The sequence below is a fragment of the Crocodylus siamensis genome, chromosome 5, assembly GCF_052110815.1.
Source record: "Crocodylus siamensis isolate JL-2025a chromosome 5, ASM5211081v1, whole genome shotgun sequence".
NCBI classification, from domain to species: domain Eukaryota; kingdom Metazoa; phylum Chordata; order Crocodylia; family Crocodylidae; genus Crocodylus; species Crocodylus siamensis.
This window is the reverse complement of record NC_143399.1, coordinates 49,338,444-49,365,027: the sequence shown is the minus strand read 5'-3', so window position 1 is coordinate 49,365,027 and position 26,584 is coordinate 49,338,444. Positions and strand designations below refer to the sequence as shown.

The window sequence follows — 26,584 nt, the reverse complement described above, 5'->3', positions numbered from 1 at the left end:
CTATGGAAAGAACAGGCACTGCAGAGGTGAAAGCAGTTCAAGCTTCCCTGCTACTGTGCCTCAAATTTGGCCTGGATCAAACACCCTCAGGAGCTGAGACTTCCCTTTGTCATTCATTCATTCCTGTCTTCAGATGCTGCCAACAATTGCACTGCTTTTAGCCAATATAGAATGAATTAGAAGCAGATTCACTTCACATAGGCCAACCAGCTTTCAGCTGGTAATGCTTTTTTTGGTCATTAAGAGTCTGTTTTCAGCAGATGACCTAGAATATGATGAGCAGCATACGCAGATGCAATCTGTACCTGAGTAACTTAAGGTCAAAGATTTTACAATCAAAGTCACATTGTCCCTTCTCATATTCAGACTGGGAAAGGAAAGATGATGAAAGTGAATACGTACAAAATACATTCTTGAGAAAAACATTAACATTATTGAATTATGTTATCTGGTGTTGCTAAAAACATGCAAGATTTTAGCCAGATAAAAATCACTCATCTATTATATTTTAACCCCATAAAGATGGACACTTCCATGGCCTTTTAAATTTGATCCTATTATTTAAAACTTCTATCGTTTAATTTCAAGTCTTACAGTAATTGATTATCAGTATCCCATATCCAGAGATGTCACATTATAAAAAATCCTGAGCTTTTTTGCAATAACTGAAATGGTAAGAAAGAAAGGCTCAGTCTAGATCTCTGGTGCTCAAACTTTTTGACTGACAGGCTGAATGGGTAGTGGCTGATCCATCCACAGCCCAGATCCAGTTGGTGCTCCTGATCTAGCACCTGAGGCAGTTGTGGTAGGACCCCATCTGGCTGTCTGGCGGATTGGGGGGGCAGCCCAACCCCACCTGGCCCCAAAAAGGGGAGAGGGGGCTTGATGACCTGCGGGTGGAAAAGGTGTGGCCCAGCACTGTTCCAGCCACAGGGAAGGGGGTGAGGGTGTGGTGCGTCTTAGGACCAGTTGGGAGGTACGATCTAACTTGGATTCAACCACAGGAAGAGGGGAATGGAGGGGTATGGCCCAACCTCAACCCACCATGTGAAGCTTCAGGTTGGGGAATTTGGCAGTAGCAGGGGGTAACCATATTAATTGCCACTGCCTGCCCTCTCCCCCCCCCACCAAATTTCCTGATCCCTGGGGAGCTGGATGCTATAGTTCTACGGGCCACATTTGGCCCATGGACCAGAGGTTAAGCACCCCTGGACTAGATTTAAAAACCCTTTTAAAAGCACAGAAAAACCTATTCTCCCACTTTAAAAAATGGAAATAGGAAAGGTTATTAAAGCAGAGCAAGTCTTGGGTAGTAACCTGAAAATATAGGAAATAAAATCCATGTCCTGAAGCAGTTCAGAAAATGAGCTAACCACTTATTCAGATGAAGTAGTCAAGAGAAAGAGAGGTAACAGGTTTGTGCAATTTAAAAAACACCCACAGGGACAAGCTTCTAATTATTTCCATTTTCTAATGAATTGGGGCACACACATAACCCTAGTAACGCAGAAGAACTATATCAAGTTGACTCTGTAAACAATCCAATATATACTTTTTTCAGACCGTAATAAGTAGGTATACAGATACAGGCAATATTGATGAAACCCAAAGTATGAAGCTCCCAGAAAAATATTACTGATAGAAGACCCCCCCCAAAAAAACTCTGGTTGAGGGACAGGGGAGGAAGTAAAACAAGGCCTTAAAACCATACGTTATCACTATGATTATGCATTTAAGCTCCTTTGGCTTCTGAAACCTCATATGAAAGAGGGAACTGGTGGAAGAAAAAAAAAAGAAATAGAATCACCCTAAAAAGTCCAGTTGTAATTACCTAGGTTATTGAAAAAAAGTATTGAAAATATTCTGCACTTATGATTTTTCCTGATTCCAGATCTATTTATATATCCTGGGATGATTTCTCTAACTGCCAGCTTTGTAAAATCAACTTGGGGTATGAAAATTAAAGTTTGCTTAATCACCTTTGAAATCACTACAAGCAATAATGATTCTGTAATTGGAACATAATTGGCAATTTTGTTAATCACGCATGAGGCTGAATAGAATCCAGCCTACTCTGCAGTAGCTGTATCAGCTCTAATGGGTTAAAAAGCAGCAGCCTGGGTTTGGCAGTAATGAATAATCAAAGGGAATATCATTCAAGTGACGGTTTGGGGAAATAGGTCATTACATAATTATTTCCTATTACTACCAGCCAGAAATAGAGAATAAGTTGGATAAAGGGAAATAAAAAAAGACAACAGCTGGGGCATACCATCACCACACTTCCATCCATTTGAACACTCAGATACAACTTAAAAGTTGGAGAGAATCTTTCAAGTAAAAAGATACCGTTTTAAATTTACATTTTTTAGTATAACTGTGCATCCAGGAGGGGCTCTCAAAAGGACCACTGGGCCTCCTTGGAAAAAATCTAACACTGCTGAATTTACCAATGGTTCACAGGGGCTAGGGATAGACATTACATACAAACTGGTTTAAGTGATCAGAAACTGGTTTAAACCTGTAACAGAACAGAGGTTCACTGCACATAAAATAGTTTGCAAATGGCTGAAACTGGTTTGAGATAAAACTGGTAATTGCTTCTCAGTCTCTTGAAGGCTCATATCAAGTGTCAGACTGAACCCCCCGCACCCAGCTCAGTACTGTCAAAGGGACGGGAGGGCTGCTCTAGCGCTCCTCAGCTTCTAGCTTGGGCCACTGCAAGCATGTGCCTGAATGTTTGCAGCCTAGAGGGTATGTCTGTTCAGTTACAAACTGATTTAGCCTAGCCAGGTTAGACTAACCTGCAAAGATAGAATCAATTCAGGATCAGGCTTTTTGAATGCCTGTCCCTAGGATCAGGCTTTTTGAATGCCTGTCCCTAGCTGGGGAGGCCCAAGATGCACTCATAGAATCACTGTAAAAACCTGGATCGTGTTAGCCTGTCAGAGGCCTATTCCTAGATGATGCTAACCATTTCTGAGCTCTGCAAACACTAAAACTCACCAGTCCCCTGCCTCCCCTCCCCCAATGAGTAGAGCAATAAATAGTTACTTCACTGACAGAGAACATGGCCGTACTTAAATTAGAGTACTGTTCCAATAAATCCTATATAGATAGGTAAGGATGCAGGAAAACTTAAATCACTGTTTACAGTAAGGGAATTAAAACTGAAGGAAACCTCTTGTTGGGAAATATGGGAACAGGCAGATTTGTATTCTATAGAGCGCGCGCTCTACAAAGCCATCATTCAAGACCAGTGATCCAGAACAGCTTGAAAGTAGTGGGTCAATCCTAAGTGACAGCCCACAGATTTTCAGATAATTGTTCTACAAAGAACCATCCACAGAACATCCTGGCAAGTCAGTTCAGTCACAAGCCAGGAAGTTTTTGACCTGCTTTGTTAATCTTTTGGTGCCTGGAGCTAGGACACGCCAATACCGAGCACTACAAAAAAAAGAATAATGCTACATACCACAGAGAGAATTTGGAGGTCAAAAATGAATATCCAAAACTAAAATCTACAGAACTTTGTACCAATGTGCAAAGCATGTTGGGCCTGGCTACATCAAAACAAACCTCAGAGAGCAGGTGTGGGCAAAATATGACCCGTGGGCTGGATAAGGCCAAAAGAGGCTTAGAGATAGCCCAAAAGAGAAAGGACCAAAGGTTAAACTGATGCAATTTAGAACAATGGCCAAGCAAACAGTATTTCAACTGGCTCAGTAAACATTGTTTGGACCTCAAAGTAAACAGAAATTCTGATAAGCTATTATTGTAGTTACTTACATAGCACATGCATCATTCTCCCAAAAATTAGCCCTTCAAATTTGGGGTGTAAGTCTTAAGCAGTGAAGCTTATTATCTACACAAGAACTGAAGCATGCAATGATGCCCCATAATGACCGACTATAGCTGTGCTTCTCTCCCAGGTCAGAAGGGGTGGGTGGATTACACCTTTTGGGGGCACGGTTAATTTTAGCCTTGTTTCAGTCACTAAGCAGTAAAACTGTAGTTCTGAAACTGAAGTCAGAGATTAGGATTAGGTCAGGAGCAGTGGGGAGAAGAGGGACTCAGGCGCACGTGTGTCCTTCCCACACGTGTGCCTCCTTTCTGGACCCGGAGCGGAGGAGAGTGCAGCAGTAGAAGCGGCGGCGGCGAGCGGAGCAGCTGAGGGGCCAGCAGCAGCTGATCCCCCTAAGGTAAGTGGGGCTGAGGGACTGAGGGGCCGGCGCAGCTGAGCCGGATCCGGAGGGGAAGCCCCCCGGGTCCCTCTTAGCTGAGCCGGTAGGGAGCCGCGCTCCCGAGCCGCGCGAACAGAGCGCGCAAACAGGTGAGGGCTAGGGGGTTGTCCCCCAAGCCAGGGAGTGCCCCCGGGACTAGCCTAGGGGAGCAGGCTCCAGTCTCACCAGATCCCCCCCAGTGGGGGTGCTCAGGGGGCGGGATCATTGACAGGCACTTCCGGTGACACCGGAGCGCCTGATTGGTGGGTAAGGCAGCGGCGGGTAATTCAAACCGCCTCCTTTATAAACGGCGGTTTGACGTAGCTTCCGCCACTTGGAGGTCAGGAGCAGCGGGGAGAAGAGGGACTCAGGCGCACGTGTGTCCTTCCCACACGTGTGCCTCCTTTCTGGACCCGGAGCGGAGGAGAGTGCAGCAGTAGAAGCGGCGGCGGCGAGCGGAGCAGCTGAGGGGCCAGCAGCAGCTGATCCCCCTAAGGTAAGTGGGGCTGAGGGACTGAGGGGCCGGCACAGCTGAGCCGGATCCGGAGGGGAAGCCCCCCGGGTCCCTCTTAGCTGAGCCGGTAGGGAGCCGCGCTCCCGAGCCGCGCAAACAGGCGCGGTCTGTAGGAGCGCGCCGGCGTTTGCGGCGGCGTTCGCACCGGCGGGCGAGCAGGCGGGGCCCAGAGGCTGACCCCTGCTCTGCTAGTAAGGGCAGCAACTCCTGCGATGGTGTCGACACGGAGTTCTGCCAGGGCCCCTGCCCGGGGGGCGCGGCCTTCCCGGGGCTTGTCCGAGGCCTCCACCCAGACAGAGCCCTCGGGGGGGCTGCCGTCCTCCAACCCCCTGGCCTGCGGGAACTGCCTGGCAAGGTCTGGGGGGGCAGGGACTGGGGACTCCTGCACCTGTCCTGTAGGTATCCGCCTTAGGACCCTGGAGGAGCGGGTGCAGGAGCTCCTGGAGGAGGTTAGCAGGCTGAGGGGAATCCGTGAGGCAGAGGAGGAAATTGATAGGTATTTTCTTTCTCTGCAGGGTGATACAACAGAGGAGAGGGCAGACCGGGATGAGCCCTCCACCGCTGAGTGGCAGACAGTCTCCCGCGCCAGAGCTATTAACCATGTTGCGGCACCAGTTCCTCCTGTCCATCTGGAGAACAGATATGAGGTCCTGGCAGCCCTGGAGGAGGAGGGAGCAGTGGAAGATTCCAGGGAGGAGACTTTGTGCACACAATGTCCTGTGCGGGCGACGGGAGTCAAGAGGCCTAAGAGGAGGAAGCGTCGCGTCATCGTGATTGGTGACTCCATCCTGAGAGGTACGGAGGGCCTCATCTGTCGCCAGGATCCCTCAGCACGTGAGGTCTACTGCCTGCCCGGAGCGAAGATTCAGGATGTGAAGGGGATGCTCCAGTCCATCATCCAGCCCTCCGATTATTACCCCATGGTCCTTGTCCATGTGGGTACTAACGATGCGGCCAGGAGAGCCCCTGATCGCCTGATGGAGGACTACCATGCTCTGGGAGGCGTGCTGAGGGAGATGGGCGCACAGGCGGTCTTCTCTTCCATCCTGCCAGTGAGCGGACGCGGCAGACGTCACGAGATGTGCATTGCGGAGACCAACTGGAGGCTACAGGAATGGTGCTTCGAGGCGGGCTTTGGCTTCCTCAGCCATGACCGGCACATCGTGATGAGAGACATGCTGGGATGGGATGGGCTCCACCTTTCCCCTAAAGGTAAGCGTGTGTTCTCTTCCAGGTTGGTGAACCTCCTTCGGCGGGCTTTAAACTAGGCTCGTCGGGGGAGGGGGAAGATGAGGGCGGAGGAGACGATGAGATACCAGGCCCAGCAACAGCCAGCGAGCCCAGACCAATGGTCAAAAGGGAGAAACAGGTAAGCGATGGGGGACGGGGCATTGCTGAGACTAGGGGGTCAGTGGGCACAACCGCTGAAGGCCTCAAATGCCTCTACACGAATGCCCGAAGTATGGGGAAGAAGCAGGAGGAACTCGCCCTCCTCCTAGCTGTCACCAGCCCTGACATAGTAGGGATCACAGAAACGTGGTGGGACTCATCGCATGACTGGGCGGTGAGTGTCAAGGGCTATAGGCTATACAGGAAGGACAGGATAGGAAGGAAAGGTGGAGGAGTAGCGCTCTACATCAAGGAGGAATATACTTCCTCGTTAATTAGCATGGGGGTAGAGGGGGGGCACTCTGAGGTGCTCTGGGTTAGAGTAAAAGGCAGTCCAGGGGAGAGAGACTTAACGGTGGGAGTCTACTATAGACCTCCCAACCAGGGAGAAGAGCTCGACCTGGAATTCTTAGGTCAGCTTACAGAGGCAGTGAGGGCTAAGGATGTGGTCATCATGGGGGACCTGAACTTCCCAGACATCTGCTGGGAGGAGCAGTCAGCCAAGTCTGATCGCTCACGTCAGTTCTTAGCCAGACTGCAGGACCTCCATCTAACCCAGGAGGTGCACAGTCCCACCAGGGGAGACGCCTTGTTGGACCTAGTGCTGGCCACGGGTGATGACCTGGTGAGGGGGCTGCGGGTGATGGGCCACCTGGGAGACAGTGATCATCGCTTGCTGGAATTCACCATCCAGCGTAAGGTGGCAAAGGGCTGCAGCAGGGCAACAGCCCTAGACTTTAGGAGGGCTGACTTCAACAAGCTAAGGAGGATAGTTGGGGAAGCGCTGAGGACCCAGAGGGGAAGGGAATCAGATGTCGAAGGTGAGTGGTTGCTCCTTAAGGAGACGATCCTCCATGCCCAAAGGGAGGTAATCCCAACAAGGGTCAAAGGGTGCAGGAGGGCACATAAACCCCCATGGCTCACTAAGAGCATCCGGGAATGTCTCCTTGCTAAAAGGGAGGCATATACCCAATGGAGAGATGGGGTCATCGCCAAGAAGGACTATGTTATAGTCGCCCGAGGATGTAGGGGGGCAGTCAGGAGGGCCAAGGCAGAGTTGGAGATAGGACTAGCTTCCCGGATCAAGGACAATAAGAAGTCCTTCTTCAAATACATAGGGGGTAAAAAGAGGGTCCCGGGTAATGTGGGGCCCCTGCAGGACACGATGGGCAACTTAGTCATCACGCCAGATGACAAAGCTAACATATTTAACGATTTCTTTGCCTCTGTCTTCCTAAGTAGGGACCAGTTCAGCCACCTCCCTGCTGGGCCCCCCTCGGGCCCCGAGAGAGACACGCCTGGGCCAAGGGTTAGTGAGGAGTTAGTTAGGGTACTTCTGGAGAGGCTGGACGTGTTCAAGTCCGCTGGTCCGGACGATCTTCACCCTAGGGTTCTACAGGAACTGGCTGAGGTCATTGCGGGACCCCTGGCACGGCTCTATGAGCACTCGTGGTGCTCTGGCGAGGTGCCGGAGGACTGGAGGAGGGCCAATGTGGTCCCTATCTTCAAAAAGGGAAAAAAGGAGGACCCGGGAAATTACAGGCCAGTTAGTCTGACCTCAATCCCGGGTAAGCTCTTTGAAAAAATTATCCTGGCACACATCCAGGAGGGCCCTGCGGGGGAATGCATGCTCAGGGGCAACCAACATGGGTTTATCAGTGGCAGGTCTTGTCAGACCAACCTGGTGGCCTTTTACGATCAGGTCACCAAATCATTAGACGCGGGGGTTGCTGTGGATGTAGTCTTTTTGGACTTCCGGAAGGCTTTCGACACTGTCTCTCACCCTGTCCTCATCAAAAAGCTGGGAGACTGTGGTGTCGATGCCCACACGATCAAATGGGTCGCCAACTGGTTGGAGGGCCGCACCCAGAGGGTGGTAGTGGATGGGTTCTTCTCGACATGGAAGGATGTGGGCAGTGGGGTTCCGCAGGGCTCGGTCCTCGGGCCTGCACTGTTCAACATCTTCATCAGTGACTTGGATGAGGGGGTAGAAAGCACCCTGTTCAAGTTTGCTGATGACACTAAGATGTGGGGGGATGTGGGTGCACTAGAAGGGTGCAATAGGCTACAAGCTGACCTTGACAGGTTGCAACGGTGGGCGGATGAGAATAGGATGGGGTTTAACACTGATAAGTGCAAGGTGTTGCACATGGGGAGGAAGAACCGGCACCACACTTACAGGTTGGGGAACTCCCCTCTTGCCAGCACGGAGACGGAAAAGGATCTTGGAGTCGTCATTGACTCCACGATGAACATGGGCCGACAGTGTGGGGAGGCAGTCAAGAAGGCCAATCGTACCCTGTCATGCATCCACAGATGCATCTCGAGCAGGTCCAGGGAGGTGATCCTCCCCCTCTATGCGGCACTGGTCAGGCCGCAGCTGGAGTACTGCGTCCAGTTCTGGGCGCCACACTTCAAGAGGGACGTGGACAATATGGAAAGAGTTCAGAGGAGAGCCACTCGTATGATCAGGGGTCAGCAGGGCAGGCCTTATGAGGAGAGGCTACGGGACCTGAACCTGTTTAGCCTCCACAAGAGAAGGCTAAGGGGGGACCTTGTGGCCTGCTACAAACTGGTCAGGGGGGATCAGCAGGTATTGGGGGAGTCCCTGTTCCCCCGTGCGCTGCCAGGAGTGACCAGGAATAACGGTCACAAACTGGCGGAGGGTAAGTTTAGATTAGATATTAGGAGGCGCTACTTCACAGTCAGGGTGGCTAGGGCCTGGAACCAGCTTCCAGGGGAAGTGGTGCAGGCTCCTAGCCTGGGGATTTTTAAAAGGAAGTTAGATGAGCACCTTGCCGGGGTCATCTGACCCCGGTGCTCTTTCCTGCTAAGGCAGGGGGTCGGACTAGATGATCTACCTAGGTCCCTTCCGACTCTAGCTACTATGAAACTATGAAACTATTAAATAATGCTGATGAATAGGCTCTGACCCTCCTACCTATGGCCAACATTCAGCTATATTGAGCCCATGCTGTGGCAGTTAAGATTTTGGAAAAATCTTGTTCTCCTCATTTTTCTCTCCCAAAACAAGGTACACATAATATTTGGGGGCATGAACTTTGTAAGTAAATATGGCAATGTTTGAAGTCTACCGCCATCAAAGAAATGGCTAGTCTGTCAGCTGCACATACCACATTCTGCGATGTGCCATTAGTTAAAGCATCCTGGAAATGAAAACATGCCTGGTTACAAAATGGCTTTAAAAGAGTATAGTTAAGAAATAAATAGGTTAAAAATACCCGTCATCATTTCACTGAGCAAAAGTTGCATTTAAATGACTTACTAGCACTCACAGAAGCTCTAGATTTCCACTGCTGCAAAACAAGAATGAGGGGATTTAAAACTTGGTGATATGCAGAAAGTTGACAGAGTTGACAAAAGCTATTTTAAAATGTTTAATTGAATAAGGCGGCCAACATAAATTTAACCTATATATTGAATAATCAAACTTGATTAACAAAATCCTTGGAGTCATATGCATTTCAATAATTTTTACATGCCTACTCTACATTATCACACTGTCAAGGTGACAGGTTCTTATTTTACTGTTTAAATTGTATTTACAGAAAATATTTGTAATGAGAATTATGATATAGTGACCAAGGTGTTATTACACTCAGGAACACAAGATATTTTGGTTTTATTCCTACAAATGATACCTAAGGATTATGCAAAGAAGACCATTTTACTTAGCTCCTATAGTTCAAAAACACCACTGCATGCAAATCTAGCCTGCCATTAATAGTACTGCCAGGTTTACTAGATGCTCATAATCTGATAAAAAGAAACCTGGAGAGGCAGATGGCAAGCTATTATTCATGTCCAACCAAGTTATTGAGAGGAGGTGGAGGTAATAGCACTGGACAATAGGGTGCAAATGTATGCTGCCATGAGTTACTTTAACCAATGCTGAAATTTAAAGAAGTCTTTCCAAGCCTTCCCAGCTAATATATGCAAAAATATGATTACCAGAACAATGACATGTATTAAATAGTTATGGAAAAACGGAACAAAGACGTTGACTTAAGCAACTAGAAGCCATGTCTCCTCCTGGTGTCTACCTCACACAAGCTATTCATTTCCTCAACTAGCAAAATTCAACCCAACAGTTTGCCTCAAGTGCAGAGGGAAGCCAAAGAACCATCTCAATCTGTCAGGAAATTAGGGTCAAGAGTGTAAAACCAACAAAGAATGCAAAAACCAGTAAACAAATTAATTATTTCAAGATTGTAACAATTCACAAAAAACCTCCAGGAAATCCAGAAGTAACATTTTTAACAATCTCCAGCACACAACAACAACTTGACATAAGATGAAGGTAGTATTTATTGCTACAGCTTGCTTTACAGAGGCTTAAAAAGGTGCATCAAATGTAAGGTGCCAAAACACTCCCTCTACAGTTGAGGTTTCTCTTGATCACACTTCCAACATAAATGAAATGCAGAGGGGGAAATTTGCAGCTAAAATTTTTAAGTACCCAATCTGCAAAGTATTGACTTGTTTGAACACCTTCTCAGTTACCAAGCCACACCTTTCTCCTGTGTACCTGACTAGACACCAAGGGCCAAAGATACAGTATTGAGGAGCAGAATGAAATGTTAGTTATGAAACAAACTCTACCATAGCCCTATTTACGAAGAGTCGCATCTTGGTCAGGGATCTTCCTATTCAAAACATACTGTATTAGAACTTCTTGGCTGACACAATTTTGGTTTAGCACAAAGATGCCTTGAATATTATTTACATTAAAGCAAGATATACATATACACAAGCCTTTACTGTTGCATAAGACTAAGTGAGATATACAATGAAAGTTAGGGCATATAGCCCACCTAACAGATCAACCTGTATGGCTTGATGATTTGAAGCACACTCATTTTTATTACCAACTTGATAAATTATTGTATTCATTCAAATATAAGATGACCCTGAATATAAGACTACTCCAGTAATTAGATTCTACATATGGAAAATTTATACCTGCAAAATTATAACAAAATTTACAGAGTCTAATTATTGGAGGTTTGCCTTAAATTTGTCCCCCTCCCACTGCTACACTGTGGAAAATAAATCTGGGCTGGTCAGGTGCTCCTCTTGCCCTCTGCTTTCCCTTAACTTTTTCCCACCTGCAGCCTTTTCCTCTCCTCGTTACTGCCAGACCCAGCTCTCCTTGAGCACATGAAAATGAGAGAGAAATTTGAAAACAGTGACCTTGAAATAAACATACCTGTAGTACTTTGCATATAGTACCTATAGACCTAATTCATTCAGAATTGATGCATTTTACCTTTTTGGAAACTGCTGCAAGCTTTCACACAGGTACTCCATAAACACACTTTTAAGGATTACTTTTTTAATCTACTTATATATAATATAAACTCTGCACGATATTAGTCCAAAGTTAAAAGGCTCATGATTTACTATATAGTTCATTGAGCTGGGCCCCAGCAGAGTCAACAGAGTTTCAAGCCATGGTGATTCCCCACCTTGGCACTGCTCGGCAGTCATGGGAAAAATTTATGAAAAATGTGTTAAAGTTAAAAGTTAGCAGGCTTTAAAATGTTTCAGCTTTCAACTAGTTAAAAGGTAAGTTAAAAAGAAAGTAAATAATTAAAAATTAAGTTGCTTCATGAGACATGCATGAAACACGGTGAACTGCTTCTTAGCATCATTTTTCAGTTTCAAATGCAGTGAGTGGGTTTCTTTTCCATATGTCCACAGATGTACACTAATTTACTCGGAACTCACCCTGCTTAACCTGAAAATAATGTTCTACTCATCATACAGTTTTCAGAATAACAATTTACCAACACCTACGTAACTTTAGATCCTTCTTATCCTCTCCATGTGAAATACTTTATAAAAGTCAATGCATCGTATAGGTATACCAGAATAACAGAAAGGAGATATTCAGAGCCAGGTAACAAATGAAAGCTGTTTCCACAGAAAACCTCTGTTGTTACAATTTGTATTGCTCAAAAGGTAACAAAAGGGTATGAAATACATCTGAATTAGAAATAATGAAAGTGTCGGAAAAATCAAAATTAGACTGAAATGAGAAAAGCAGTTTAAATGAGAAAAAGAATGTTCAGTTGCATAGCAGAAACCGTTTGAACATGCTTACTGAACTTCAGCAAAAGCTGCATTTCAAAATTTACATCTGACAATTTTTCTCTTCTGTCTTGCAAAACTAAGCCCCCACCACTGAACAAATCGCTCTATGGGCAGATGAGGGAATGTTTGTGTTATAAACAGACAAATAGTTTTTTCAAAGTAGGTGACATCTCAGATAAATTTCTCACAAATGAGGAGTAATGCTCAACGTCTTGGGCCCTGGGCTGCTGGTTCTGATCTTCATGAAAATTTTAAAAGTCACCATCTGCTTCACCCTCACTACTTGCTCCAACTCTTACTGGAATCTATGTCTCTGCTTGCTTGTGCTTCTTCCCTCTCCTGCAGCCAGCTACCCGCCCTGTTGACTTCTGCAAATGCACAGAAAATACCAGCATGAACTAAGGAACCCTAGGACTTTTAGCTCTTAAAAGACTATATCTCATAGAAAGGCACACTACTCTCTGTCTCTCAAACAAGAAGTCCTAGAGTTTCAATAAAGATATATTGTTCCATGCAAGTCCTAGAGAGTGGCTGTGCAAGGAAAAACTCTGGAAAAGTCAGATTTCAATTTTTTTGAACTTTTAACTTGAACTTTTCTTGAAGTTAACATTTTTTTTTAGCTAGTTCAAGTTAAAAGTTGACAGCTGAAAAATGTAATCAGTTAAAGTTAAAAGTTAGCCATTTCTTTAACTTTTTAACTAGTTAATTCCCATGACTGCTGCTTGGTATATATGTAGACCAGATATCCCTCTTGTCCAGGTCCATCTCATGGAGGGTGGAGCCACATTAATCATGTATGACAGGCTGAGAGAGCAAAAAAAGGATTCTGGGTGAACTGTTTGGGGCCCCATTTCATGATATTTGCCAGACATTTAAGGCTGCCAAAGAAACAGGTAACCATTGGAAATGGAAAAGAAAGGCTCAGGTCAGCCGTGGGAGTAAAGAAGTTGAAACATGACTTAAAAATACCCTCAGTTAAGGGGGGGGGAGGAGGGGCTGCACTCAATGGGCACTGCCATATAACTTATTCAAATGGACTCCACTAATCTATCCTTATGGTAACATATCTGAGCTTCCCAGGGTAATTGTCTCTGATATGTCCTCCGTAGGAGGTTTATATCGAGCAGATTCTTTTTGGTATTGGGTGGTGGAACTGGAGCGTGCTCCATCCACTCCATGCATTGACCTGGTATTGCAGTGCTTCCAGGACCGGTGCAAAAAAAAAAAGGTCCCCATCAGCATGTTCATCTAAAATGGGCCATGTATTTTATAGTCATGTTGGCTGTACCTAACCAACTTCATAGTTGGCTTCCATTACAGAGCATGTACTGCTTTTGGCAACACCTTAATGATAGACAATGTGTTCACTGAGGTTTCCTTGTATGTGGATGTAAAATGAGAGGCTTTTCCCCCCGTGCTGATTGGGAGGGCGGGGGACAGATCTTGTCTTGTATTTAAGTAAATAGGGTAAATAGACAAGAAGCTCCATTCTCTAACTTCTTGAAGCTTTTTTTCGAGCATTTTAAAATGAGTAAAATCAGAATATTAAAATGTTGGTGTAAATGGCATTTTGATCCATGAGACTTAACCCAAAATAAATAGCCCCCCTCTTCAGCCATACAATTGTATTTTAATCTTCATTCTTATGACACCCTCTCCTTGTTTATCTACATCTTCAGTAAGACAGGCAAGTAACAAACCACTATAGCGCATGCACTGTGATTTTCATAGTGTTCCATAGAACTCTGTAGTTCAGCAATAGGTCATCAGGGATTCTACAAAGAGATTGGGGGCAATGGCAGTGTAGGCCAGGAGGTGGTGTACTGTCATAGACAGGGTCTATTGTCTCTGTGTCAACTCTCATGGCCTGTGGGACGAAGCAAGGGTTCTGTGGCAGATGTAGGTGATCTGAAAGAGTCCTGTAACTTCAGGAAGTTTGAAAACCACCGTATGAAGGAGTTTCTTAAAATTCAGAATAGCCGTTTCTTCCCACAAAAGTAAATTTGTTCCTCTTTCAAGGTGAGCTGAAATTTCAAAGCCTGGGTTTGTTTGCTTCCTCATTTACATGCTTTTGGGTGGTTTTTTTGTCGTTTTTTTTTTTTTTAAATAGCAGCACAGTTCTGAGAATGCCTACATTTGCTAATTAATTGCTACTGCTAAGCCAGCAGATACAAGAACAGCAGAAAAGAATCCTATTAGTGGGGGTTTTTTTGTTTGTTTCCCATACATCAAGTTAGGCTTTAAATATTTTTGGAATCCACAAAACATATCCAGATTTCCTAATGTTAATTAGTATACTCTCTGTGAACAATACTATTATACTTGTCCCCAAACTTCTTTCAGCCAAAAAGCAGGGTAGGTTTGACAATTACTAAGTGCTCATATGACAAAAAAACTGCAGCCATTAGCTACTGTGTTAACTACTTCTTAATTTTTCTCCAAGTAATCACCTGAAATGGTCCAAAACACCACCTAATTTTGTCAAAGCAGTTGGTGGCTTTGCAACATCACAATAAGCAAGCAAGGTGTGGAGGGAACTGTCAAGTGTTAAACAGGTAAGTAAATTGCATATTTGTATCAGGATTGTCACAGGCAAAACATAACACTGGGATACCTAGCAAGTCTAGTCTAACACAAGAACTTCCCTAAAAATGTGGCAGAAGTAAATTGCATATTAATTAATTCTATAGATATCAAAATTGAAAGATGTTCCCAACCCCAATGATGGCAGAGAAATAAGACAAAAGGACCTACAGAAGAGAAATTAAAAGTATGTTCTGTATAACAAAATACAAGATTTAGGAAAAAAACACTTTAAAATTGTTCATATATATATATTGTTTTAAATGCCCAGGCCTACTTCTCATCTAGGTTTCCCCATGTATTATGTCTATCTTGTTTCTTTAGAATGACAATTCATGTATTTATTCTGTACTTTTATGCAATCCTGAGCAGAGATGTCACAAGTATTTATTAATATTCATAACAGCAGATGGAAAAGAAACTGAGAAAGCAAAGTGTTGAAAGACAGATAAGGTGATGGAGAACAAGTTAAACATGAGTGAGTCTACAATATAAGACAGCAAAAGACAAGAGAAAAGCTAGCTTAATTTTTTGATGCAAATGAAGAAGCATCCCACCACAAAATGAAGGCCTTTTCTGACCACACCTAAAGTACCATATATATTTTTTCACACTTCATTACCACACAGTAGTGAAACTCCAGTAAGCTCAAAAGAAAATAGAAAGCCAGTTAGCTGCACAAATTAACTTTAGACAGTCGAACTGAAATCTACTCCACTATTTTTTTTAAAGAAGTTTTTGTGGTTATAATTTCAACTTCCCAAAATGACTGGTCTCCCTCCCTCCTGCTACCAGGAAGATGCACACACACAAGAAAGTGACCCCATGTGAAAACAAGAGTAGAATTTATCCAGCATTAAGTGGTTAAACTAAATGACTGTTACAAAACATAGTAAAGTGTACAAAATAAAAATGCTTCCTTTAACCTGTCACTAGCACTAAGCTGTAAACACGAAATGCATGTTATTTGTTACAATAGTTGATGAAAATTCTCATACTAAAGAAGGCCCCACTGTGTAAGAACCCAAATATTGAAGAGTTTGTACTGCATTTAGGGAATATTGCTATTTTCCAAATCTTAGCAAATGTCAACACCAAGGAGAGGGGAATACTTATGGTGGTGCATGCCATAATTAAGTAAGCCTTAAAACATCCTATATTTAAAACAAGACAAAACACCTTTTAAGGATATGTTAAGTTATCCTTGGTTTAAATCTACCAAGTAAAACAAAGGACCTTAATTTGGAACATTTAACTCAGGCCTGTCCAAGTGGTGGCTCACAGGCTGCATACAGCACAGGAGGAGTTAACATGTGGCTCCCAGGTTCCCACACAATGGTCTCTGGTATCTGCCCCTGTGGCTCACAGCTGTCTCAGGGCTCCTCCACCCCCCCTGCCCACTTTCCCAGCTTTTGCCGAATGTCCCCGCCCCAGGGATTGAGGCAGCAGGGCATGGCTTAGTGCAGCCTGCACTTGTGGAGGAGGTAGCAGGCCAGAGCTCCTGGCAGCACAGTGCCACAGAAGAACCCACAAGGATCTAAACGTGAAACAGACACAACACTACCTGGGGGAGTGTCTGCACGCACAGTGCAGCAGGGTGGGCGAGCACCCGCTCATGTGGGGTGTGCATCATTGGGGCGGGGGGGAGTCCATGGGCCCCACAAGTGCTACCCCCAGAATACAATATGGATCCCATTTCCTTTAAGTTGGACAACTCTGATTTAACTAACTATACAGGACAGACTGCCAAGTATCAGTGCAAAACCTTGACTGTCAGCGGGAATAGAAGGAAAAAAGACTAGATTAGTTAATGGGTTAATTTTTTATTACTCAAAAATATAAAGACACAGGATAAAAAACAGTAATTTTTATTAGAAGTTTGTTATGGTGGTATCTGTGGACCACACAAAAGTTGGGTCTCATTATGTTAGGCACTGTGTAAACAGAATGTTAGACAGTCACTGCTCCAAAAGAGTTTACAGGCTCCATATTGAAGCTTCTGATTAAGGATACTGGGCTTCCTTGGTATTTTACAGCATCCACAGTAATTACACAGTATTGAACCTTCTCTTCAAGGCTTTACACTATTTCACTAGTAGTATCTGATAAAGTGAAGTAGCATACCTTAAAAGGCAAAAAGATTTAAAAAGGAATTGTGGGGGGGAAACCTTGCTATCTGCTACTACTAGACATTTCCAGATAAACTTTATGTCATTTTACAGCTCAGAAACTAATTCCATTTGGTTATGGGAGATAACAGGATTTACAAGAACTGCACAATTTTTAAACTATCCTGTTGCTATCGTTAAAATTTTACTTGTTCTGCAGACAAGTCTAGGCAATTTTCCACTTGTCAGAGATGATAAATCCGTTGTATGCTGCCACAGACAGGTGGATTTGTCAAAGACCTGTCAAGGTATTTCAATCTTTCCCTTCAAAAGGGCCTATGAACCGCTGAGATAAGAGACACACAACTGAATAAAGCAGGGATTAAGAAGAGTTCAGATTTTTAAGACTGACACCCTTTTGCCCTTCTTTCCCAACACTACCTTGCACTATTAAACATTAAAATCTCACTTTAACACACAGAAGCCAGGTACAATTTTCAAACTTCGCTTGCAAGGCTCCAGTTAAAGGCATCCTATGTCTCAAGATTCTTTTTTTCTCCCTTTCTTTCTCTCTTTTTAATAATGGATACCTTTCTCTGCTTTCTCACCATGGAAACACCCACTATAGCCATTGCCTTGTAGCATTTTCTCCTTTTCATTGCATGGTTTTGCTCATATATCATTGTAAGGCTACTCATAAATGCTGAGATTGATTTTTATTTTGAAAAAAAAAAAAAAGGAGCTTTAAATCTTTCAAAAACAAAGCTCAAAGTTAGACAAGTATCACCACCACATTCATAAGAAAGAATATACTAAACATACCAACCTTAACTGTGTCCATTTAATTGCAACAAACCTGGAACTAGTCCCCAGAAAGACTGCAGCTAGACGTTCACAAGAGACAATACTAACTGCAACCTCTTTAGTTTAATTTTTTTGTTTTCTGGGTTTTGTTTGTTTGTTTTAAGACTAAAGTGTTTTAAAATTTGCTACCGTTTTAATGGAGCTCTCTCACAAGAGAAAAAATACAAACAAACAAAATCCTATACCTGAGAGTCCACAACAGGTGTATTATAAAAAGGAAAAAAAATCTAGAAAAATCATTCACTGCAGTTAAAGTGTACCTTAACTAGAAAAATACAGAGAAAGAAAACTTTTCTGAAGTTATTGAAACAGAATCAGACCAGAGGGAATCTATGATTCTCAATTTGTCAATCTTTAAAACAGCCCTTTGAATGCATCTATTCAGGATTCTATTCAAACAGCCAGAAAAGGGTGAAAAACTGAGTTCATATTTACCAGATCCAGAAGCCTGAGGCAGACATGACTGGGGGAGGAGGAGTGGTCCTCAAACCTTTATTTAGGAGCAACACTACAATAAGAAACTCTTAAGTCTCCTCCTCAGCAACCAGGGTTGGTGACTGGGTTTTTGTCATTTCCAAAATCATTCATACCTACTGTTTACTATATAAGTGCAATTCTCCAACTATCTGAAAGTGCCTGATATGCCTAGTGTACTGATGGATTTCAAAGAAAGGTAGTGGTCAATCACAGATCACAAAGAGCATCATAACAAAGTATTCAAAAGGGATTCCCACCTGGCTGCCACTCCTCCACATCACTTTGGCTGCAGGAGCAGCTAGAGTCTCCAGGCTCCGCAACCCTCTTCTGGATTACACATCTCACCCCCATCCAAGGAAGCAAGGCAGCACAGAGCGACCCACAGGGTGTGCAGCCCCAGCTGCTTATAAATTGAACAGCCCTGACTTAGAAGATTAGGTTGTTTCAGATTGTTATGATTTTAAGGCAGCTCATGCTTGTTCCTGAATACTTCAGAGTATATCCCTTTTAATCCATAATATCCTCTTCTTAAAAGATGCTGAAAAGCATAAGGATTTTTTACTTCAGACAAAAGGTTTAGAAGCTTGAAAGCCATCATACAACTGCATGCACCATTCATTTTATCCCACTTAATCCAAAATACTGAGTCAAAGCTTCCTTCCTTTTGCCTACTCCCAACAGGCAGGGAAGATGGGAAAGACCACATTCTGTCTCATTTCACAATGCAGTTTCTGACTATAGGTCTATGGTATTAGTGCAATGCCAGCATAATTGTAATGAAGTCATTTACTGGAGCTCCTATGTGCAGCTGCTCTTCCCCCAGTCTTACCACCCACATTTTACTACATGTATCAAGAGTGAAACAGAAGTCAAGCAGAAAAATGAAATAAATCACTTGAAAGAAAATCGCTCACTGGATGGCAAGAATGGTAACCCTTCAAACAAAGAACTACCCTGTACTACATTTCAAGTACCCAAATTTGAAATACCATCTAGATCAAAGTAACTACATTTTCAACACATGCAAATTAATTTGCATGTCAAACATTTTTCCTATTTTCAAAGAAGCGTTGTTACTTGAATTACATTTTTGATTCTTCTGAAGGATAAGTCTCTAAAATTTTAGACTGGAGGTGGGTGCAAGTGTTTGGGTGTTTTAAAACTGCCATTACACACACACACACACACACACTATGCTATAATATATATATAAAATACCTTAGGGAACTCTGTCACAAATTTTTCACATATCTTGAAGCCTTTACTTTCAGAGCCAAACAATTATGTTCTAAACAGAAAATTCCACTACAGAACTCTCAGTAATTCACTTTATTTAGGTTGTACTTGTACTATTGCACGAGAAAAAATGACCATTGTCAAGGGACAATTGAGAAAAGCACACAGCCAATCAAATTCTAAACCAACTGCATTAGGTTATTAATAGAGTTTGAGAAGACAGAGGGGAAAAAAAGATGGAATAATGCCCACAATAACTAGTCATAACATTTAAAAGAGAATATGACTACTTACAGCTCTGGAAGTTTGTTTCAGTTTTTCATTATAGCTTCTGTAGAGTTTCCAAATAAGAAAGTGGGAGGAGAAAGGACTGAGAAGGACACTTTAAGGAACAAAAATCTTACTTTTTTGGGCCTCAGACAAATGACGGATTAATTTGCTCTCTGTTTTGAACAGTCAACTAGTTCATAAATACTTGTTAAAATATTCAGAACTACTGAAAATTCTCCTTCTGTTTATATTTGGTAGCCGTTTGAGTTGGCAAAGTCTGCCTCCAACAAAAACAACATGTCCTTCACCCAGTGACCTGCTGGCAAGCAGGGGGGAGAAATAGTTGGCTTGTCCAGCAGTTATACAACTTAATACTATATTGCAGGTAGAGCTTAAGTGCAAATCAGAGTTCAGGACTGTGAGGGAGAGAAGGAGCCGGCGGGCTCCAGGGCTCCCCGCCCCGGCGCAACTGCGCTAATCTCACGCAGACAAGCCCAGAACGCTGGACGGAAACTCACCTCTTCCAGGTGCACGAGAGAGGGAGGAGCTGAGTCGGCCAGGGACGGCCTAAAACAGAGGCCGGCGTCGGGCCAGCGTGCAGCGGAACCAGAAGAGGGCAGTGGAGGAGCTGACACCAGCGGGAGCACCCTCGGGCAGATGCGAGCCGTCCTGAGACGCGGCCGGACTTTCTGGGGTAAGGGTAAGGCCCAGCGGGGCTTGTGAGCCTGGGCGGCCAGTACAGGGAGGCTGTGCACTGTATGACGCCGCCGGGAGTGGTTGGAGCCCGGCTGGGCCAGTTACCATATAGACTATAATAGAGGAGCAAGCATCAACTGGGAGACTGCTACTCTGGTAGTGAGGGGCTGAGCGGTCTCAGGGAGCCCGAGAGAGGGCTGAAGCATTCTTTGAGAATTGGGGAAGGGGTCCCAACCCCGCGGCATACAGGGGAAGAGAGGAGAATGGCTGCTGAGGATTGAAGCAATCTCCAAGCTCTGCAGAATCCCTGGCCGTACCCTTTTGTGTTGATCTTTGCTTTTCTTTTATGAACAAATGGGAGTGATATCCTGATACACGGCCTGCCCAGATAGGCGGCCACATCCTGGTGGAACGGGCGAGGGTGTAGGGGTGGCGGAGCCCTCATCAACGCGGGACCAGCGAGAAACTAAGGAGTCTCATTTTTGGAATGACACGCGCTGGACCATCTGAACCGATCAGTATTATTATCAAAGTCATGGCAGGCAAGGCAAGCGCATGCTAAGAGCGTCCACTCACAGGTGAGCCACTCCTTAACATCCGGTAAGTGGTCCCGACACAGGGAGGCGGTAGCGACCTTGGCAGAACTGTCCCTTCTACCCCCCTCCCCGACAAGGACTCTTGATGAATTCTTTGCTCTCAGGCTAGCATGGTTACTGTCATGCTATAGACACAAGACATTTAAGACCTAGGTAAGAAGCATGTACTTTTTTTTCAATCGCTAATGATCCCTCCTGACAATTTAGGGTGTTGACAGAAGTGCAGCTCCTGGACCCAACTCATGGCACTTGACAGAAAGTGCCAGGAGTTAGACTGATCCTCCTGACCCAACAGACATTAGCTATTGGTTGCGAGGGTGAGAGATTGAGTTCCAATTTGGAGCTGATCCAGGGACAAAGACTACATCCCTGCGGCCTCTTCTCCTAGTTCTGCTCCCATCCCCCTCCCCCCAGCTCCCAGGCATACTTAGGATGCGAAGAGGAGAAGGCAGGGGAGGGAGGTCTGTCCTGGGGTTCCCCGGCCATGCTGTGGGGGTGAAGGGGTAGGTAACAGGCAGGCTCAGCCCCAAGAAAAGCAGCAGCCCCAAAGCTGTGGTAGCAGGAGCCAGCCAGGCATGTTAACCTTCCCTGCCTACTGGGAGAGATGGTATAGGTACCCACGAATGGGAAGGCAGGGGATTTTTACCTTTCAGTTCTCTAGGCCCCTGCTGTCCTGAAGGGCAACTGCTCCAAACTTGAGCTGGGACTAAAACTGATCAACGTTTGTGTGGCTCACAGCATCAAGTATAACAAGGGCCTTAGGGCATTTATACACATACATTTGCCTGCTCTGACATGCTGGTGACTCAATTAATTGAGTCTGCAGAGCATGTGAGCTGACACGCCTGGTGCTGCATCACATACATTTGTATAAATGGTGAGATGTATGTCAATGCTGAGAAAATGGTGGCAGTGAGCTTTTGAACTAAAACACCTTCAACACGTTTAGTTCAGAAGTATACCACCGCCATTTTCTCAGCACTGACGTGCATTTCACCATTTATACAAATCTATGTGCCGCAGCACCAGGTGCTTTTAAAAGTGCCCAGAGCTGCAGCACAAGCATGTGTTCAAATGCCCTTAGAGACTTTTGCATCCCTTCTATACTAGTCCAGTCCTTGGCTCTGTGAAAACACATTCCCAGTTATACTGAACGAAGTGCTCATTCTGAAAAGAGACTATTATATTATCACTGAGGAGTTAATCACTTCTTGGTTTTGAACTCAGAGCAACAGAGTTTAAATGCCACTTTCAGAAATCTAAGTTGTTTTGTACAAACACAATGCCCAAGTAAAGTCAGAAAGATAAAGCAATGTAAAATAAGGCTTACTTGAAGATGACCGCTAAATCAAGTACTCAGTTAAACAACACCTACTTTGTGAAACTTCAGGGGCAAGATTCCGTTTTCCAAGACTGTTCAGTACTTTGAAATAATCATTCCTTCATTAGGCTTAACCATGTGTTACAATGTCTCAAACAATTGTATGACCTGTACTTCTGACAAAGTAAAAGCTCCAGAAGGTCAAGATAAATATGGCTCAGAGCCTTAAGCTGAATCATTACTGGAGGAAACAGAAAAAGTGGCTGGAGGAACTGAAGAACAGCTCAGAGACAGAGTAACAAGACTCCAAAACTGGGAGTGGCCTTCAGACAACCCTTCTGCAGGCTAGAGAACTGCTACAGTAACGGGCATGTGACACAGCTTGTCTCCCCAGGGGATAAGAGATAACTGTAGCTTCCTTAGATTAACAAGGCCAATTGATTCACAGTAACTACTAATGACAGGCTTGAAGAAGTCCATGCATCCCATTCCCCACTTCTCTCAACCATTATCATCAGAAATCACATTGACTAGTGAAGGGGAACAGTGGAGACAGAAGCTGCTAGGAATAACTGTCCTAGGATTAAGAGAAAGAATACACAGTAAACTGACATCCAAACTTCTACCTACCTGAACTAAAAATACAGAAAAATATTGGTTAACACAGAAGTTTTTAACAATATTGCCTATGAAATACTCTAATTCCTTTTCAAAATATAGCAAAAAGCAATTCTAAAGCAGGTCATGAAAAAGCCGTATCAATAAAGGTTTGGAAACAAAATCAAGGTAGGACTACCAGCTATAGACTCGAATAATAAAAGGATGTAAAAAGTACAGTTATAACAGTATTGCCATTAGCATAACACTTAAAATGAATGAAACATGAACTTGTTGATTTGCTATAATTTTTCTTCACAAATTATTCCTGCAAAGATACACCATCTGAAACACTGCTACACTTTTTGTGTGCGTTCCTGATAATCCATTTGATTCATATCAGTAAAATTAACCATGTTGAAACGAGATTTTATTGACTAATCAACATCCTAAAAATGCTTTTCATACCAGATCCCTGATCAAGACTCAGACTGATCTATGACATAGGTTATGTTTATACACAATGGCTGAATGAACAAGGCAACTAAAATGGGCAAAATAATAGTTACTAATGCAGCAGTAGCTAATCAGATTCTTTCACTGAAGAATGCTGCTAACCTGTGTACAGTGTACTCCACTTACAGGCATATCGGATAAATAGGCAATTCATTTAATTGCATGACACAAGGTCAATTCCAATTTGTTGCCCATTGCTTACATTGTAAGCAGTTCTGGTTATCTGTTTATTAGTTAAGTATCTAAACCAAGGGTGCTCAACCTTCCTATCCCAGTGGCCAAATCCAGCCCATGATTTGGTGGTGGGGGAGAAGTAGCAACGTTAGTTGCAGCTCCTCTGCTGCCAACTTTTCAAACCGGTGGGGAGCCCTGTGGGCTGGCAAGCAGCCAGCTGCAGTGTGTGGGGTTGGGTCATGTATAGTGTTGGGCTAGCATCTGGGGTCAGGCTGGCATATGGCCAGACTAGCATGCTGGATCACACTCATGGACATCATGACCCCATGTGTTGGATCCAGCCCATGAACTGGCCCTGCGCCACTCACCTGGCCCACAAGGCCAAAGGCTGACCACAACTGGTCTAAATGGCTTAAATGTATAAATATTTCAGCTCCACTTTCTACCTTGGTCCTTACTCATATTCTGTTTAAGTGTGCCAGTGTTACATGGAAAACTCTAAATTAATATGCTAATGATATTCATCAGGTAATGGAAAAGGGTGGGTGGACATGTTAATGGTTAGCCAAGCTATCAGGCAGTCTAGCTTGGTTCAATCAGTTTTACTGAACAATAATTAATGGCAGAATATCAATAACAGTAGATAAAACAGCGAAGAGATCACTGGAGTAATACTGTCACTCTCACAGGATCCAGATATTCAAACACACTCCAACGATACTCCACACCATGCACCTTTCATGAACAAACGAACCAATGCACTGAGGAAGTCTTTCACACTCTCTACTGTGCTTAGATACCACCCAGATGTGCTACACATTCACACACAAACCCAGACATGCTTTCTCTCCCCACTACCCCCACCATGTTCACAGACACTTTTGTGGTAGGATTTTATATCCGTGGTGGCTTAGCAACTCACTGCCCTATCATCCTCTGATCATGTGCTAGAAATTCCATTCTCCTTGGTGATCAGGACTGCTGCTTATTCCAACTGTTACAATCTTACTCAGCTCCCATCTCTCACTTTTCTCTCAGTCCTGTTGCCTAACACACCCATCAGATCACTGGATCTTTCCCGCCAAGGCACAAACATTAACTGTGCATACTCGCACACAAGAAAGTAGGACAGAAGTTGAAAGTTCACCTCTTCTAGGCCTTTCTGAACTAGGCCTCCACTATGCATGCTTAACAGAAGAGGGCAGATATGCAGAAATAAAAACCTAGGGTCTATACCAGGAATAGTGAAGGCAAAAACATCTAAGGGCTGCTATTATGAAGTCTTAGAAACAAGGGGAGTTAGCAGCTCTGAAACCAACTCCCCTTCAAAGCTTCTAACTGCTAGCAGCCCAAAAACTGAGAAGACTTGTAAAACAAGACCAGATCCATTTGAGCAGACTGCTAATACCACAGTCCTAGTGCTTTGCACCTAATGAACAGTGTTTATACTTCTGCACTTACCAGCAGTCCCAAAACTGATTTACCTCCCCTCATTTTCAATATTTCTAATGGTATCAGGGCTACCATTACAAGCCTTGAAAAATGGGGGAAGTTTAGTGCATTTCAGGAATGCCAATACTACACAATTCACAGTACTGTGTACTCAATTAACATGGTTTGCCTAAATTTGGATAAGTATACTTGAGGTAAGCACATAGCCTTTCTTCAGTCCCAAGACAATGTATTTAAATAGAATGCACTGTACATGAGGATCCAGTTCCTGTTCTCCAATCCTAGAGAATCTCTATCAGTTCTTTTTATATTAGTCTCTGCTAAGCAGCCAGTAAGTAGCCTGACAAAATTCAAAGCACTGACTACTGCACACTAGGAACATATTATTAATGGAATTAAATAAAGTTTCAGTGAGGTTAAATAGCACTGGCAGGTTCATTTAATCTTTAAGGCCTTTCTACATGAGGAAATAATTTAGAATAGTACTAAGGAACACTCTGCATGGACATACTTATCCCCACTAAGGCTGTCTTTAGCAGGTTCAGCTTAGTCTGCTTGAGGGTGGGAATGTAGCACTCACAGGCTCATTTCATCTTTAGGGCTTTTCTATATGGGGAAATAACCCAGAACACTCTGTATAGACAAGCTTAACCACACTAAGGGTGTCTTTGGGGGGGCTTAGCTTAGTCTGCTTCCAAAAAAAAGGCACCGAGGGTGGGAATGAGAACTCATGCACACCAAGGTTTAAAATTCATGCACTAACCTATTTTATGGTAACTTCCCTGTATAGACAAAGCTTAGAAAATTGATTCATACCCAGATTAAAGAGAAAAAGAGGAGTTGGGTGGTCTTCTCAGTCTCCAATGGAGATTTATACCTATATACACAAAGCTGTCAGGTCATCTAGTACAAATGCCTGTCTTCTCTAGCTATCAGGATAAAGACACACTGGAAGAGTCATTACTCTCATTTTCATGAGCACCAAATTAACATGGAATGTTTTGAGATCAATAACCTGACAACTATACAATGTTGAGAACCAGATAATTTTGCAACACATCAGGCTTCAGCTGCATGGTGCTCTCATTCTAAGCATATGTTTACCTTCCGTAATCATGGTGCATTTTCAGACAGATTTTCTTTTACGATTTCTCTAGGACAGATAGCAGGAAACAGGTTTTGTCCGTACGGGAGAATGAGTACCTTCCCTGCCACTTTGACATTTAATCGTTATAATTGCATTCCTGTTGCAGTTCGTGTTTTCAAAATCTTAGACATATTTTAAGTTTAGCAGCATGCAAATTACCTCTCCCCCGCTACAGACAAGAATCAGAAATATTTGTTTCCTTTCTTCTTATCACCCTGCCTCTCTCCTCCCAAAGTCTTCACTTTCTTAAACAGAAGTTTTCCCCAAAATTTGATGACTCCTTTACTATATCCTCAACTGTCAT

At 43.9% G+C, this 26,584-nt stretch overlaps 2 protein-coding genes and 1 pseudogene across 3 annotated transcripts in view; 2 read left to right on the top strand and 1 right to left on the bottom strand.

The window, feature by feature from the left end:
* Positions 1-26,584, bottom strand: part of RASAL2 (RAS protein activator like 2) — a 286,489-nt gene that overhangs the window by 245,038 nt on the left and 14,867 nt on the right. The window lies entirely within an intron of this gene.
* On the top strand, positions 3,071-20,096 carry LOC149864069 (uncharacterized). The gene is made up of 4 exons (XM_090048392.1): positions 3,071-3,120; positions 4,548-4,719; positions 5,253-5,900; positions 20,040-20,096. The coding sequence occupies exons 1-4, from the start codon at positions 3,071-3,073 to the stop codon at positions 20,094-20,096; spliced, it is 927 nt and encodes a 308-aa protein (XP_089904518.1).
* LOC149864070 (U2 spliceosomal RNA) lies at positions 13,289-13,466 on the top strand (annotated as a pseudogene).

Bases quoted from the DNA above. Each gene is read 5' to 3' on its own strand.
- LOC149864069 (XM_090048392.1), top strand. From the start codon at position 3,071: ATGGCCGTACTTAAATTAGAGTACTGTTCCAATAAATCCTATATAGAT. The intron at 4,720-5,252 runs GTAAGTGGGGCT...CTTTCTCTGCAG, and splicing joins CAGCAGCTGATCCCCCTAAG to GGTGATACAACAGAGGAGAG. The intron at 5,901-20,039 runs GTGATGAGAGAC...TATATTTGGTAG, and splicing joins TCAGCCATGACCGGCACATC to CCGTTTGAGTTGGCAAAGTC.